At 37.5% G+C, this 13,839-nt stretch overlaps 1 protein-coding gene across 1 annotated transcript in view; it reads right to left on the minus strand.

The window, feature by feature from the left end:
- Positions 1-13,839, minus strand: part of LOC107686687 (phosphatidylinositol 3,4,5-trisphosphate-dependent Rac exchanger 2 protein-like) — a 157,206-nt gene that overhangs the window by 110,743 nt on the left and 32,624 nt on the right. Inside the window, exons 6-8 of the mRNA XM_016483777.1 lie at positions 11,856-12,017; positions 3,229-3,362; positions 3,016-3,119 (exon numbers count right to left, since the gene is read on the minus strand). Coding sequence (XP_016339263.1) covers positions 3,016-3,119; positions 3,229-3,362; positions 11,856-12,017 — 400 coding nt within the window. The remainder of the gene's footprint in view (positions 1-3,015; positions 3,120-3,228; positions 3,363-11,855; positions 12,018-13,839) is intronic.

Here is a 13,839-nt window from a genome sequence, read left to right on the forward strand (position 1 = left end):
ACTGAAGCACAATTTCTATTCTAACCCTTTAACCCAATTTTGCTTCTCTGCTTGCGATCAGATCATTTTAAGCTGCTAAACTCCAGGAAAGTTTTCAGTTCAATGATCCAGTAAGCGAATGCATTCAAACAATCCGTCCAAAACAGCGCTAATATAAAGCAAACCAGGCTGATTACATCAGAGATTGCAGAGAGAACAGAGACTCGCGTTGCATTTTAAGTTAATTATTCATTCCAGTGTGTTTCGCTTTAAAACACGAGCTCTGTCATATTCTGTGAATGTCTCTGAAGAGCACGAGCCCTCACACGTCACACGCGCTGTGTGAAGTACAGACTGAACAGATTGTCAACACATCCCACCCCTGTATGGCCAGAAGAGACGCAAACAACGTTTTCTCGACTGGATAACCAGTCTCGCTAGTAAAGTTTTGATGAATGAAAACTGCAATCAAGGTAAAGACAATTGCGGTGGCGTACAGGAGTCGTACAGTACAGTAAGCACTCGTGAGTCCGTTATAATAATGCGTGTATGAGTGCTCTTGACGCACTGAGTGATCACACATTGTAATGCACTGATCGCACATTGTATTTATGCACATGCACAGCTATTTCCGTACATTCACGTTGTTTCCACACACATTCACGATAATGATTTGATTTGTCATGTGTATGTTGCTGTTTAGTTATTCTGAATGGATCCGTGTACTGTAGTAGATATATGCAGTCAGCCGTTGGTTGGTTTAGGTTTTTTTGGCATCTCCATGTGGTGCTGTTCGGTATTGCAAATTGGCTACTCTAAAATGTAAAAAAGCTCTTTGCTGTTGCACTGTACACATACTATATATATATATATATATATAATCATTAATCAATACATATATATATGATTATTATTATTATTATAAAATGGTTGTTTTGAATGTTTTAAATGTTATGTGATTATTATTTAATTCTGTCGAAAGGTCTGCAGTTTTACACATGATTAAGAGAAAATATATTTCACAATAATGCAAATGTGCATTTACATAAAGTGAAACAATGCACGTTAACATCATGTTAATGCATTCACATGTAGTTCACGAGTTCATTTGAAAAGCTCACGTAACACACTGCTGTTTCAAAAAGGTAGACTACATTTGCTTAAAACTCCCTTATTTGGATGATGATTATGCAATAATCGTGACAGCCCTACAAGCAAGATCTGACAGAGTATAACTCTGAAAACTATAAGCGAACAAAAACCTCAGCAAAAAAACAAATAAGGTGAGATGCATTAATCAGTTTCTTTTCTCATGCATTAGAAATGGGACGTTCGTTCGCACCATAATCAGTCAATCTGGGCGCCTATGTTTCCTTCCCCCGTGAACGGCCTGTGTGTTGCAATGATTACGCCTCTCAATTCAGCACAGGAATTGGATAAATTACAGGCATCCATCTGTACGACCGCTGGTGGGATAACGCCGCCACAGGCAGCATCTTCCTTTAATTCAACCGAATCAATTTCCAAATAGCTCTTAACTTTCATACAAAGACCCATCAGTTCTAAAACCGCTTCATTTGCCCTTGCAGTTTTTTAATTCATTATAATAGAAAGCTACAATCTTTTACCTGAACATTCTTTCTTTCATTTAAACAATTGAAATGCAAATCAAAGAGAAACTCTCCATCTATGACTTAGAGTGCACTCTTACAGCCACGCACAGGAAGTCTCCATCAATGGATTTCAGTACACGCAAATAATAGTCTATGTCTGGATTTTACACGGAGACATTGGGGAGAATGGGAAAACACCCACAAGCAAATGCGGCAGTGTTGGTTTTGTTTAGATTCCATGGACTGAAACCCATCCATCTTCAGAGCAGCCAGATATTAGGTCCGCCAGGGAGCAAATGATTGCTTCTACAAATATAACTGATAATCAGGGCCACTCCATCGCCAAAACACACTCCACTCAAGAGTTCATCCAGTCACCGGGCTCCAAGCACTTGTCATCCTGCCCAGAAAATGGCATTTTTCTAACCTTTAGCTGTTAAAGTAGTTAAACGCTTACCCCACACGCTTTGAAACTATAAAGCGCTACAGAGCTATAGTTTATTATAGTTTCCCCCTGAGGGTGCAAAGATTATTTAGTTATTTTTAAAACTAATGGATGGATTTCCATTAAAGCCAATTACAGTGTGTTTGCTGTCACATGACTTATATGAACTACTTTTATGGTGGTATTTTATCACTTTTAGAGCTCAATAGCCCTAGTACCCAATTACTTTCATTATACGGAAAAGACGGATTCGGATAAAATCCTTCTTTTGTGTTTTACAGAAAAAAAATAGTCATATGGAGTATAAAATAGTCATATCAGGGGTGACTTTATTAGAGTTAACTAAAACTAAGTAAAAAGGTACTTTATCTTTAAATAATAATAAAATATGAAATAAATTAAATATTTAAAAAATGTAAACTTTCTTTTCATTTACAACATTTCTCATTTTCATTTAGTCTAGCTAATAAACTAAAATAGCTAAAAACTAAAACAAAAATGAATATATGTGTGTGTGTGTGTGTGTGTGTGTGTGTGTGTGTGTGTGTGTGTGTCTGAACTGTAAACTTTAAATGTAGAATTCAAATTAATTTTATCCTCTGAAATGAAAAAAAATCCATCTAAAGATGCCATTACACAAATATTATTTAAAATATAGTTTCTTTATATTAATTTACATTAATTTCGGAATTCAGTGTGTCAATATAGAATAGAATAGAATAGAATAGAACAGAATGCAGCATTTATCATTTTCATTGTACTAAAATACCTAAAACTAAAACTGGACAAAAGAAAAACTTAATAAAAGGGTAAACACAACTCAATTACTAAAACTTTAACTACAATTAAATTAATACAGAAAACAGAAAAATAAAACCTAATTCAAAATAATATAAACAAATTATAATAGTATCTCAGTGATGCTAAAATAACACTGATATGGATTTGTAATGACATGAGGCTGAGTAAACAACACACCTGTTCCATCATCCACATTCTCCACCTCCATGACCTCTGTGTTGATTCGGCCTCTGAACAGGTAACGAGGACCCTCAGTGGCCGTCTTACTGTTTTTCAAACGCCTGTAACAGAGCCCAGTACAGAACCATTACTCTGAGCTTCTCTGTTATCTCATTAAAAACCAACACAGCTGGCAGCTGCAAGGTTTGACAGGTGAAAGTGAAAGCTCACCTGTTCTTCTTCTTACAGTACACCAGCAAGTTGTCAAAAAGGAAGAAGATGCGTTCCTGGATGTTCCCCGCAGAGATCTTCAGCAGAACTCCCTGCATGAGCATCTCCGTACAGCTGTCTGTGACGTTGGAGCCCTAAGTGTGGAAAATAGAGCAAAAACAAAAAAATTATTAAAAGTGACGTGGCAGAAATCTAATTTAATTTAAAACTTTTTTATCTAAATGTTTTCTTCATCAAAATAAAATAAAATAAAATAAATTAATCTTAGTCCAGCTGTCTGTGATGTTAGAGTCAATGTTATTTTAGTACCATTGATGGTTTTATAGTTTTTGTTGATATTTTGAATTAGATTTAATTGGCATATTTTCTGTTTTCACTTTAATTTTAGTAAAAGTTTTAGTAATTTTGTTGTGTTTTTGTCATTTTTATTGGTTTAAATTTTTTTGTTCTTTTTTAAATATGTCTATATCAGAGATGCCCAAACCAGGGCCCGTGGGCCAAAGTTGGCCCATGTTGATCTTTGATTTGGCCCACCATAATCACAAAAATGTAATAGGAAAAATAACAGTCTACATAGTTTCTATTATTTTTTTTATTTATTAGTTTCTCTGCATCAGAAATAAATGTTTTTTTCTTTAATAAATCAAATCAAATCAAATCAAATAAAAAAGATTAATTTCTGTTCAGCTGTCTGTGATGATGGACCCCCGAGTAAGGACAATAGAGAAGATATTTCCAGAACTATCACTAGTCATTTCTAAAAATGTTCTTCTGTGTCCTACAGCTGCCATATTAAGTGTTATAATTTCTCCCATTCATTTGTTTGTGCAAGTGGTCCATCCCTTATACTGCTCTGTCCCACACTTTGTCTTGTTTCCCAGAGTGCTCTTGGTCAGTAGAGTCTCATGAACACTGCTTCATAAGACCTGCTGTGAAGGACACACAGCTGCGCAGGAGGTCAACAACAATGAGCAACCAGCCGCTTCCAGCCGTGTGACTGTGGAAAAACCACTCTCTTATCCCATCTCCACCCACAGCCAGTGAGAACAGACAACCTCCTCCTCTTCCCCCAAATCCAGAACACGTATTAACGTAGTGATGTATTTCACATTTAATAGGAGCTGAAGTTCATGATTACGAAGCAAATCTAGGATTCTTTGCTTTCATTGTGCGTGTGCATCCCGTCAAAAGCCTTGTTTCCTGGACATGAAGTAACAGGAAAGCAAAAGGCCACTGCTGAAGCACAGAAGGCTAAAACAGATTTGGAAACTGCTTCCAAAAGGTCACAGAGTACTTCATAAAAGTGGTTTTGGAATGGTCACTGCACTGCACTCGAACAGTGTGTACGACTAAATGGTACACTGAAATTTCCCCATAATATGCATTGTTGTCCTCTGAGAAACTTAAAGTGAAAGCTCTGGCCACACAGACCAAATGTATATAATTTCTCGCCTACCAGAAGGGTGTGACGGCTCAGATATGTGTTACAAACAGAAACAATCTCGCAGCGAAATTGTAGATCTTAAAACAAAATTTTGTCATCATTTTCGAAACCCATGTCTGTCTGTTATAAAACATTCCACTATATTTCCCTCGTAAAATCTGACCGCCTGTTTTTCATTCTGCGGTATGTTTTTACAGTGGTTGATGTGGACATAGAAACCTGGCTAGGATCATTTCAACACGCACCCTGAATGCTAAAACAACATGGCCTTTGTTTTGCAACATTTATTTTTAAAACACAAGGACACGTGCAAGGCTGCTAAGATCAAATGCAAAAGTCCACTTATTCGTTTAAAAATAGTTGCGATCATTGCTGTTTAATCTTGAACTTATTAGGACTGCTTACAAATTCATTTACTTGCATTCTTGAATACGATATGGCTCAGTGACTCATGAAGCAGATGGGTAAACGGATTCAAAAGGATGCAAGCATAAATGCTGTCCTCTGTATCGTCATCTGCAAAATATGGTTAAAAATAGATCTAACGCCTGCTGTGAAGTGTTCATTCTGAGATTAGACAATGTTGAGGCTAAATCTGAGTGAAACAGGAAGTTGTACGTGAGACAGTTAAATTCAACACTCAGCAGAGAGACTTTCATGGTTAACACATTGACCACAACAGTTAACTCAGTCTAGTGCCACCATGCCAAAGTGACTCACACCTACCACAGTGTCCTATCAACAACACCCACACTCACAAAACCCAGACTTTTGGACTCTGTTGAAGTCATCACTAAATAAACAAATAAATAAAAATAAAAAAATGCAGTGCCATTATTTACTCTATCTACATAATTTTCTTTCTTCTGTGCAACATAAAACTAGCCATACAATGAAATTGAATGGTGACCAGGGTCTGTTAAACTCCATGACAAAGAAAACACCCTAAAAGCATTGTAAACATAGTCCATTAGATTCCTACATCCCAAATGTTCTGACGTCATATGCTAGGCTTTTGTGAGAAAAATACTCATAGTTACACCAAGTTCAACATCTGTTCTTCCAAACATTAACGGTTTTCATGTGATACATTTGAATATGTGCATATGCAAATGAGACTAATCCAAAATTCTGTCATGAAACTCTAGATGGCGCAGTCAGATATAGTGACATCATTATTCACATGGCACAGCTGATTTTTTTTTTTTTACATCAGCAGCCAATGAGCTGTTGCTCAACATTCAGATACTCGGCTATTGCTTGCTTTAGCAGTTGTAGCACGCTTCATAAACCCTCCACCTCCCCAGCTCCACCTGTATAGATCTGCTACAGGGTGATTTCACGCATGTTGTATATGGGGGTTATTTCATGTTATATGTTCAGCAGCAGTATTTCTTACATGCTCAAAACAGCAAGTGCTCTGCCACAGCAGCAGCGTATCAGATCTATTCCGCCAAGACCAAACATATTAAAATTGTCATGTACATTATCATGCTAAACTCTGAGAGTTATGACGTTATGATAAATAAGCTAAAATTCTAAAGTTTGGGGTCTAAAGATTTTGAAAGATGTCACGGTCAACAGGAAAAGACCCAAATGCAGAGTGAGTGAAACAAGATTTTTTGAAAACACACAAGTTCACAGCACAAGGGACAGCTCCAACCAGCAGGGAGAGATCAATGCCCTGACAGGTAGACAGTCTGGGGGACAGTCTCAGTCGTTGGTCAAATCTGCGCGGAAGGATGGGGAGAAAACCAGAGCAGAGAACAGCAGAGCATGCAAGCAGAGTGAAGGGGCTCAAAGCAGGCAGTATCAGAGATTCGGTTCTCAGCACCAGGCTTGGTTGGCAGGCCGCCTTGGGGAACCAACAGGCAGAGAGTCTCAGGCTGGTAGAGCAGGACTGGAGGGAACACACAGCACAAACACACAAAACACCACACAACACCACTACTCAGCGCAACACACAGAGAAACAACATTATATACAAAAGGGGGAAAAATAAAATAAAAAGTAAAGCAAAACTAAAACGTAATGGAAATATCTACATTTAGACTAAAAAAACAACTAAAGTATAAAATCTAAACAGCTCAGAGAAGAAACAAGATTGATGAACAACTAAATATGATATTACAAGTAAATTTAAGCAAGATACTAAAGAACAAAACCAAAATCAGAAGACAGAAAAATCAAGAGCAAAACTTACAACAAGGATACACAATAACAGGGCAAGACTGGAATATAGAGCAGCAAGTCAGTAACTGTCTTTATGGCACAAGACAAACCAGCAACCACAAGCGGAAAACAGCACAATATAAAGGGAGGAAAGTACACGAGGGACAGGTGAGCCCAATTACAGAAACGAGGACAAGACAAGGCTTAAACAAGTGGGCGTGACCAAGGGAAACAAGGAGGTGGGACCACAGAAACACATGGCAAGCATAAACAAAGACAAAACAACGTGTGAAAACACAAGACAAACAAAGAAACATTAAAAAAGAAGTCTCTTATGTCCACAAATCTGCATTTATTTGATAAAAATGAAGTAAAAGCTACAATTTAAAATAACATTTTTATTTAAATATATTTTTAAAATGTAATTTATTCCTGTGATATCAAAGCTGAACAGAGATTATTCCACTCTTTTGTGTCACATGATCCTTCAGAAAAAAATTATAATATGCTGATTTGATGCTAAAGAAACATTTCTTTTTATCAATGTTGTGGTACTTAACATTTTTGTGGGACCAGCAATACATTTTTTTGAGGATTCTTTGATTTGAGAGTTCAAAAGACAAACATTTATTTGAAACAGAAAACTTTTGTAACAATGTAAAGGTCTTTACTTTAATTTTTAATTAAATTTCATGCATCCTTGCTAAATAAAAGTATTAAAGAGATAGCGCAACTGTTTGGTTACCCATATTCTTCCGAATATCTTCTTTTATGTTCAACAGAAGAAAGAAACTCATACAGGTTTGGTACAACTTGAGGGTGAAAAAATTATGACAGAATTTTCAGTTTTAGGTGAACTACCACTTTAATTTCTATCAGAATAAAACCAGACCCCAAACCTTTGAACGGTAGTATATATATTATATATATTAATAATATAAATGATTATCATAAACATTTTGCTAAGCTCTCCTTTGTCTTTTATTGAAGAAAAGCCATATGGATGCATATATCATGAAAAAAAACAATTTTTGTTTTCTTTGAACTACCACTTAAAGGGGTCATCGGATGCCAATTTTCCACAAGTTGATTCTTTAGGGTCTTAATGAAAAGTCTATAACACACTTTGGTAAAAATTCCTCAATGGTAGTGTAAAAAACACCTTTTTTACCCTGTCAAAATCAGCTCTGTTTTCAGCATGCTGTTCGAGTCCATGTTGCTTTAAATGCTAATGAGCTCTGCTCACCCCGCCCTTCTCTTCCGTGTGGTGACGAGCAGGCTGTAAACTTCAGCCGCGAAACTAGGTAACTAGCATGTTATTAGGAAAGGCGATTTGCAAAGATTCATAAAAACCCTTATCCTCACTTCTTCTGTAGATGAAGCTGGATCACGAATGATTCGCGCGAACATAGACGCATTTAGGCAGATTGGGGATCGGCGCATTCCCTTCAAAATGAAAGTAACGTTAATCCTCTGCTTCTTCAGCGGCTCAGATGTCGGGAGTAAATGACGACTGCTATGCTCATTATTACATCCAACAACAAAACACCTCAATTGCTTAATCCTCCTCAATCGGAGATGTTCTTGTCTTCCTCTGCACCGGAGTCGACACAATGGCGGACTGATGACAGCTCACTCGGGGCGGGTCTATGGTAAGACGGCCTTGTCAATCAACTATCATGGGAGTGGCCTGTGCAGAACTACAACATTCTGACAGGAATCTCAGAACAGCCTGATTTGAGAAAGGGTATTTTAAAATAGGGATTTAAAAAAAAAACACTGGGTGGATTTTTATCATTATAGGATGGATGTGTACACACACTTCCAACACACATTTATGTTCAAACAACTTGTAAAGTGAATTTTGCATCCGATGACCCCTTTAAACTACAGTAGTCACTCCATTGTCTAAACTAATTAATGTCCTGGTCGACTTTTACATCCTAATGAGTTTGAGTTCACCATGTCTGTGTCTATTATTTCACCTCTTTCTATATTTCCCTAAAGCCACCGAGTGCCCCGCTCACATAAAACCTCACTGGACAGGTCCGTTACATAAACCCCAAGCACAGAACCCACACTGCCCACACAATCACCGCCATTGTTACCCTTGGCCGGCAGCCCCATGCCCAGTCACACGTTATTAAGAGGGAAGTCTGGAGCATAAATGAGTTTCAAACTGCAGTCGATGGTACCTGCTGGTTACTTGATGGGATGGGGGCAGAACACATGTTAGATATAGTTTGTGGTTAGTTTATAGAGCACTTTTGAAAGTATTTCTGCTCTAATCAGCCATCTGAATATGAATAATGGCTGAGTTAATCTCGTGCTATGGTTAAGCGGTCGCTACCGTACAAAGTGGGTCTAATTAAAGGCATTGATGCAAACAACAGACAGTGCTGGTGTAGTCTAAAGAGCATTCAGTTGAGCTGGAGGGTGGAGGGAGGGTTTGTACGGAGACTGAGAGAATGGACGAACAAAAGCATCAAGTTCAATTAGGGCTTAAGATTTTAGGGTTTCAATAGTTTACATCAAAGACACTGGCAAAATTAAGAATGGAGTTTTGAGGGTTGGTGATGGTGCCTCTTATCTTCAGATGTCAAACTAACTCAGGTGAAGAAGATTAGTCAATATGATTGTTTTTTTAATACGTTTTATTTAGTAAGCATTAAACTGATCAAAAGGGAAGACAAAGACATTTATAATGTTACACAAAAATTATATTTTAAATAAATGCTGTTCTGTCATGACAACACTTGCAGAGTGTTAAGCATGGTAATGTTAATGTGTTTGGTCTTGGCGGAATAGATCTTCTATGCAGCTGCTGCTGCCAGACTTCCTACTGCCAATACATCCACAGACATGCAGCTGTGGGCATGTAAGACATACTGCTGCTGCACAAAAAACATGAAATTAACCCCTCATATATAACATATATGGAATCACCCTGTAGCAGATCTATACAGGTGGAGCTGGGGAAGGTGGAAGTTTCTGAACTGCGCCAGCAAGCACTAGCCAAGTAATTGTATGTAGAGCAGCAGCTCATTGGCTGCTGATACAAAAAAAAACAATCAGCTGCGCCAAGTGAATGAATATGTGATTATATCACATTGAGTTAAAACCTATTGGCCTGCACTATCATGACAGAGTTTCATGAACTTTTTGAACTTTCTATTCATCAAATAATCCTGAAAAAAAGTATCATGGTTTCCACAAAAATATTAAGCAGCACAACAGTTTTCAACATTGATAATAATAAGAAATGTTTCTTGAGCAGCAAATCAGCATATTAGAATGATTTATGAAGAATCATGTGACACTGAAGACTGGAGTAATGATGCTGAAAATTCTACTTTGAATCACAGGAATAAATTACATATTAACATATATTAAAATAGAAAAGTTTTAATTTAAATTGTAATAATATTTTACAATATTGCTGTTTTACTGTAGTTTTGATCAGCCTTCGTAAGCATAAGATACTTCTTTCAAAAAAAAATAAATAAATAAATAACTTTTAAAAAGTCTATGGGATTTTTGCACATTTAAGTATTTGTCAAGAGAAATCATAAGTCTGATTGCTTAGAAAAGTAAAAACACATCTCTTCATCAAGCCACATGATTTAAACATCCCCTTTCTTAAATCAGGCTGTTCTGAGATTCCTGTCAGAATGACGTAGTCCTGCACAGGCCGCTCCCACGATAGTTGATTGACAAGGCCGTCTTACCATAGACCCGCCCCGAGTGAGCTGTCATCAGTCCGCCATTGTGTCAACTCCGGTGCAGGGGAAGACAGGGATGTCTCTGATTAAGCGATTGAGGTGTTTTGTTGTTGGATGTAATAATGAACATAGCAGTCGTTATTTACTCCCGACATCTGAGCCGTTGAAAACGCAGAGGATTAACGTTACATTCGTTTTTGAAGGGAATGCGCCGATCTCCGATCTGCCTTAATGCGTCTATGTTCGCGCGAATCATTTGTGATTCAGCTTCATCTACAAGAAGAAGTGAGTATAAGGGTTTTTTATGAGCCTCTGCAAATCGCGTTTCCTAATAATGTGCTAATTAGCAAGTTTTGTGGCTAAATGCGGCTAAAGTTTACAGTCTGCTCGTCACTCCACGGAAGAGAGGGGCGGGGTCAGCAGAGCTCATTAGCATTTAAAGCAACATTCAACAAAATGGCTTGCTCTGAAAAGAGCTGTTTTTGGCATGGTAAAAAGGGTGTTTTTTTACACTACCATTGAGAAATTTTAACCAAAGTATGTTATAGACTTTCATTAAGACCCTAAAGAATCATATCAACTTGTGGAAAATGGGCATCCGATGACCCCTTTAATAATGTTTAAAACAGTTGTAAAGCTTGAAATTTATGTGGAAACCATGGTACATTTTCATGATTCTTTGATGAATAGAAAGTTCAAAAGAACAGTGTTTATTTTAAATGACATTATTGAAGGTCTTTGCTGTCAATTTAATGCATTCTTGCTGAATAAAAGTATTAAAATTATTAAGATATCTTTCTTGTCTGTAACTCAAACTTTGCAGGATGAGTTACACACCAAACACTAATAGATAAGTGTGAGCGTGATTTGACCAAGTACAACATGTCCCTGGATCAACATCCTTGTTGATCCTGGAACATCATTCCAATAAACCAATCAGAATTGAGAGATAACTTTTCTGGAAATGTCAGTTTTAGGCTTACAATCAGGATTAGGTACTTCTACACCCTTGTTAATCAGCTATCATTTCACACTGATTTTAGCTATAATTTCCCTCTGATTTTAGGAATAAATTTTGGGTAAGGTTAGGTTTAGGGGTAGGGATTGGGTTAAGTCTGTGTTTTTGGACAGTAATGTTGATCCAGGAACGTCTTACTTGGCAAAATCACGGCGACCAATAGATAAGGGTTAAGAGTTTGTTCAAATCACCAAGTTTGCCATAGTAAGTACCACTAATAGTTTAGAAACAACAGAACTCATGACGTGTGTATGTTTATGTGTGTGTTTACCTCCCAGCCCTCAATATGAGACTGCCAGTCTTCCAGCAACTCCAGCTTCTCCATCTGCCTTTTGGCCTCATTAATACTGGAGCAAACGGCTTTCATCACCTGCAGTGACTCCTGCACCATCAAGTAGTCGTTGTGTTTCTTTGGGGTTCTTTTGAGCAGCTCCTAAACATCCACAGAGAACAAAAACATCAAGTGTTACATGCAAAGAAAGTGGTATAATTACAACAAAACATGATTGTATCGTGAATATGTACGAAGTGAACTTAACTTTGAAACAAAGCTTAACATTGACTGATGGAATTACTAAATGTTTTTTTTTAAGAATTATGGCTAAAACTGTGTTTGTGGTATGTTCAATTTTCTTGCTACTGCAAGATGGGGTGTGTTGAGGAAGATGCTAATCTCTAAACCAAGTCTAAACACAAGTGTTCTGCCTCATCAGTTTAATTCTGCCACTCACATTTACATATCTAAGATATCTGAGCAACCACAGATGCCTATCGCTGGTATTTAGCGAGAGGGGCCATGGCGGCTCCGACTGTGAGAAGCTCAGTGAATACGCCAGAAATTATGGTCTTATTACATGAACTATCGCTTGTGGGTGTTTACAGTAAATGGTTTAAATATCAATGTTTTGGGTTCAAGAACAGCCACGAAACATTAGCAGTGAGCCTGGCAATAGATGAAACTCACAGTGTAAATAATGGCTTGTAAAATTGTTGCTGATTTTCCATGTAAATGTACAGTATAATTTGTAACACTCTGACCTTCTACCAAAAACATGTGGAGTTTAGTGTTTTACTGATTTGTATTTGAGCTGTGAGGGTGACAAAATGTTGAGGTCACTGTTTAGTCCTATTTTAAGTTATCCTAACATGACTAAAATAGGCCGTAAAGTGAAGCCGTTTTTCGTTTAATCCTGTTCCCATATATGGGGCACTAAATTCTTTTCATTCCAATAAAAAGATCTATTGGTTTTGAGCGAGAAAATAAAAGTTCTCCATGTATAATCCTGCAGTTTATTTTTTATAAGTGTTTAAAGTCGGCAATAGTCCCTTACTCGCGTAATCATATTTTGATCATGAGTGATTAGGCTTCGCGTCACGTGTGGGAAGCACGACTTTCTAGCCACTTTTTCCTAGTTCACCTTATGGCCTAAAAGCACAGTTTGTTTAAGCATAATAATTAATAATAACAATAATAATAATTTATGCATTTAGCAGACGCTTTTATCCAAAGCGACTTGCAGTGCATTCAGGCTATACATTTTTTACCAGTATATTTTTTAAGCATATTTCATGAGTTAAATATATTCTGAAACACAGTATAAAAACTTAAATGAGAACTTTGAAAAAGAACACTGATCAAAATTAGAAAATAATTTAAGATACCTCCCAGGTATTGGTGTTAGTCTGGCACCTGGTGCTAATTTCCTTAATTATCTGACAAACCCTATTTAATTGGCAGCCCTGCTTTCCAGTTTTCACTGACTTTGCAAGATGGTGAGGTGTTCTGAAGTGACTAAAACCCTCTGACAGGAGTTGTCCAGATGAAGGCCAATAGCAGCCATAGCAAGAGAAGTTGGTCATTTCAAATCTGTGATTTCTAGAATATTGTATCTTTACAATGTCACTTCATTCAAGACCCCCAAAACGTCTGGTCAACCACGGAAGACAAATGCACGAGAGGACAGGATAATGCGGAGAATCTCAGTTAGGGCTGCACGATTAATCGCATGCGATATTTAACGCGCATCTTGTCAGAAAGCCGGTTCTGTCATCAGCGGTAAATCTCCATCACCTGCGTGCTTTCACATTGAGCAGCATTAACTACACAGAGCCGTTGTTCACTGACGAGCTGCGCTAAACCACGTTCATATTCACGCGATTTTTTGCACAACTCATCAGTGAACAGCGGCTCTGTGTAGTTAATGCTGCTCAATGTGAAAGCACGCAGGTGATGGAGATTTACCGCTGATTACAGA

The sequence above is a fragment of the Sinocyclocheilus anshuiensis genome, unplaced genomic scaffold (assembly GCF_001515605.1).
Source record: "Sinocyclocheilus anshuiensis isolate Anshui unplaced genomic scaffold, SAMN03320099.WGS_v1.1 scaffold990, whole genome shotgun sequence".
Classification (NCBI taxonomy): domain Eukaryota; kingdom Metazoa; phylum Chordata; class Actinopteri; order Cypriniformes; family Cyprinidae; genus Sinocyclocheilus; species Sinocyclocheilus anshuiensis.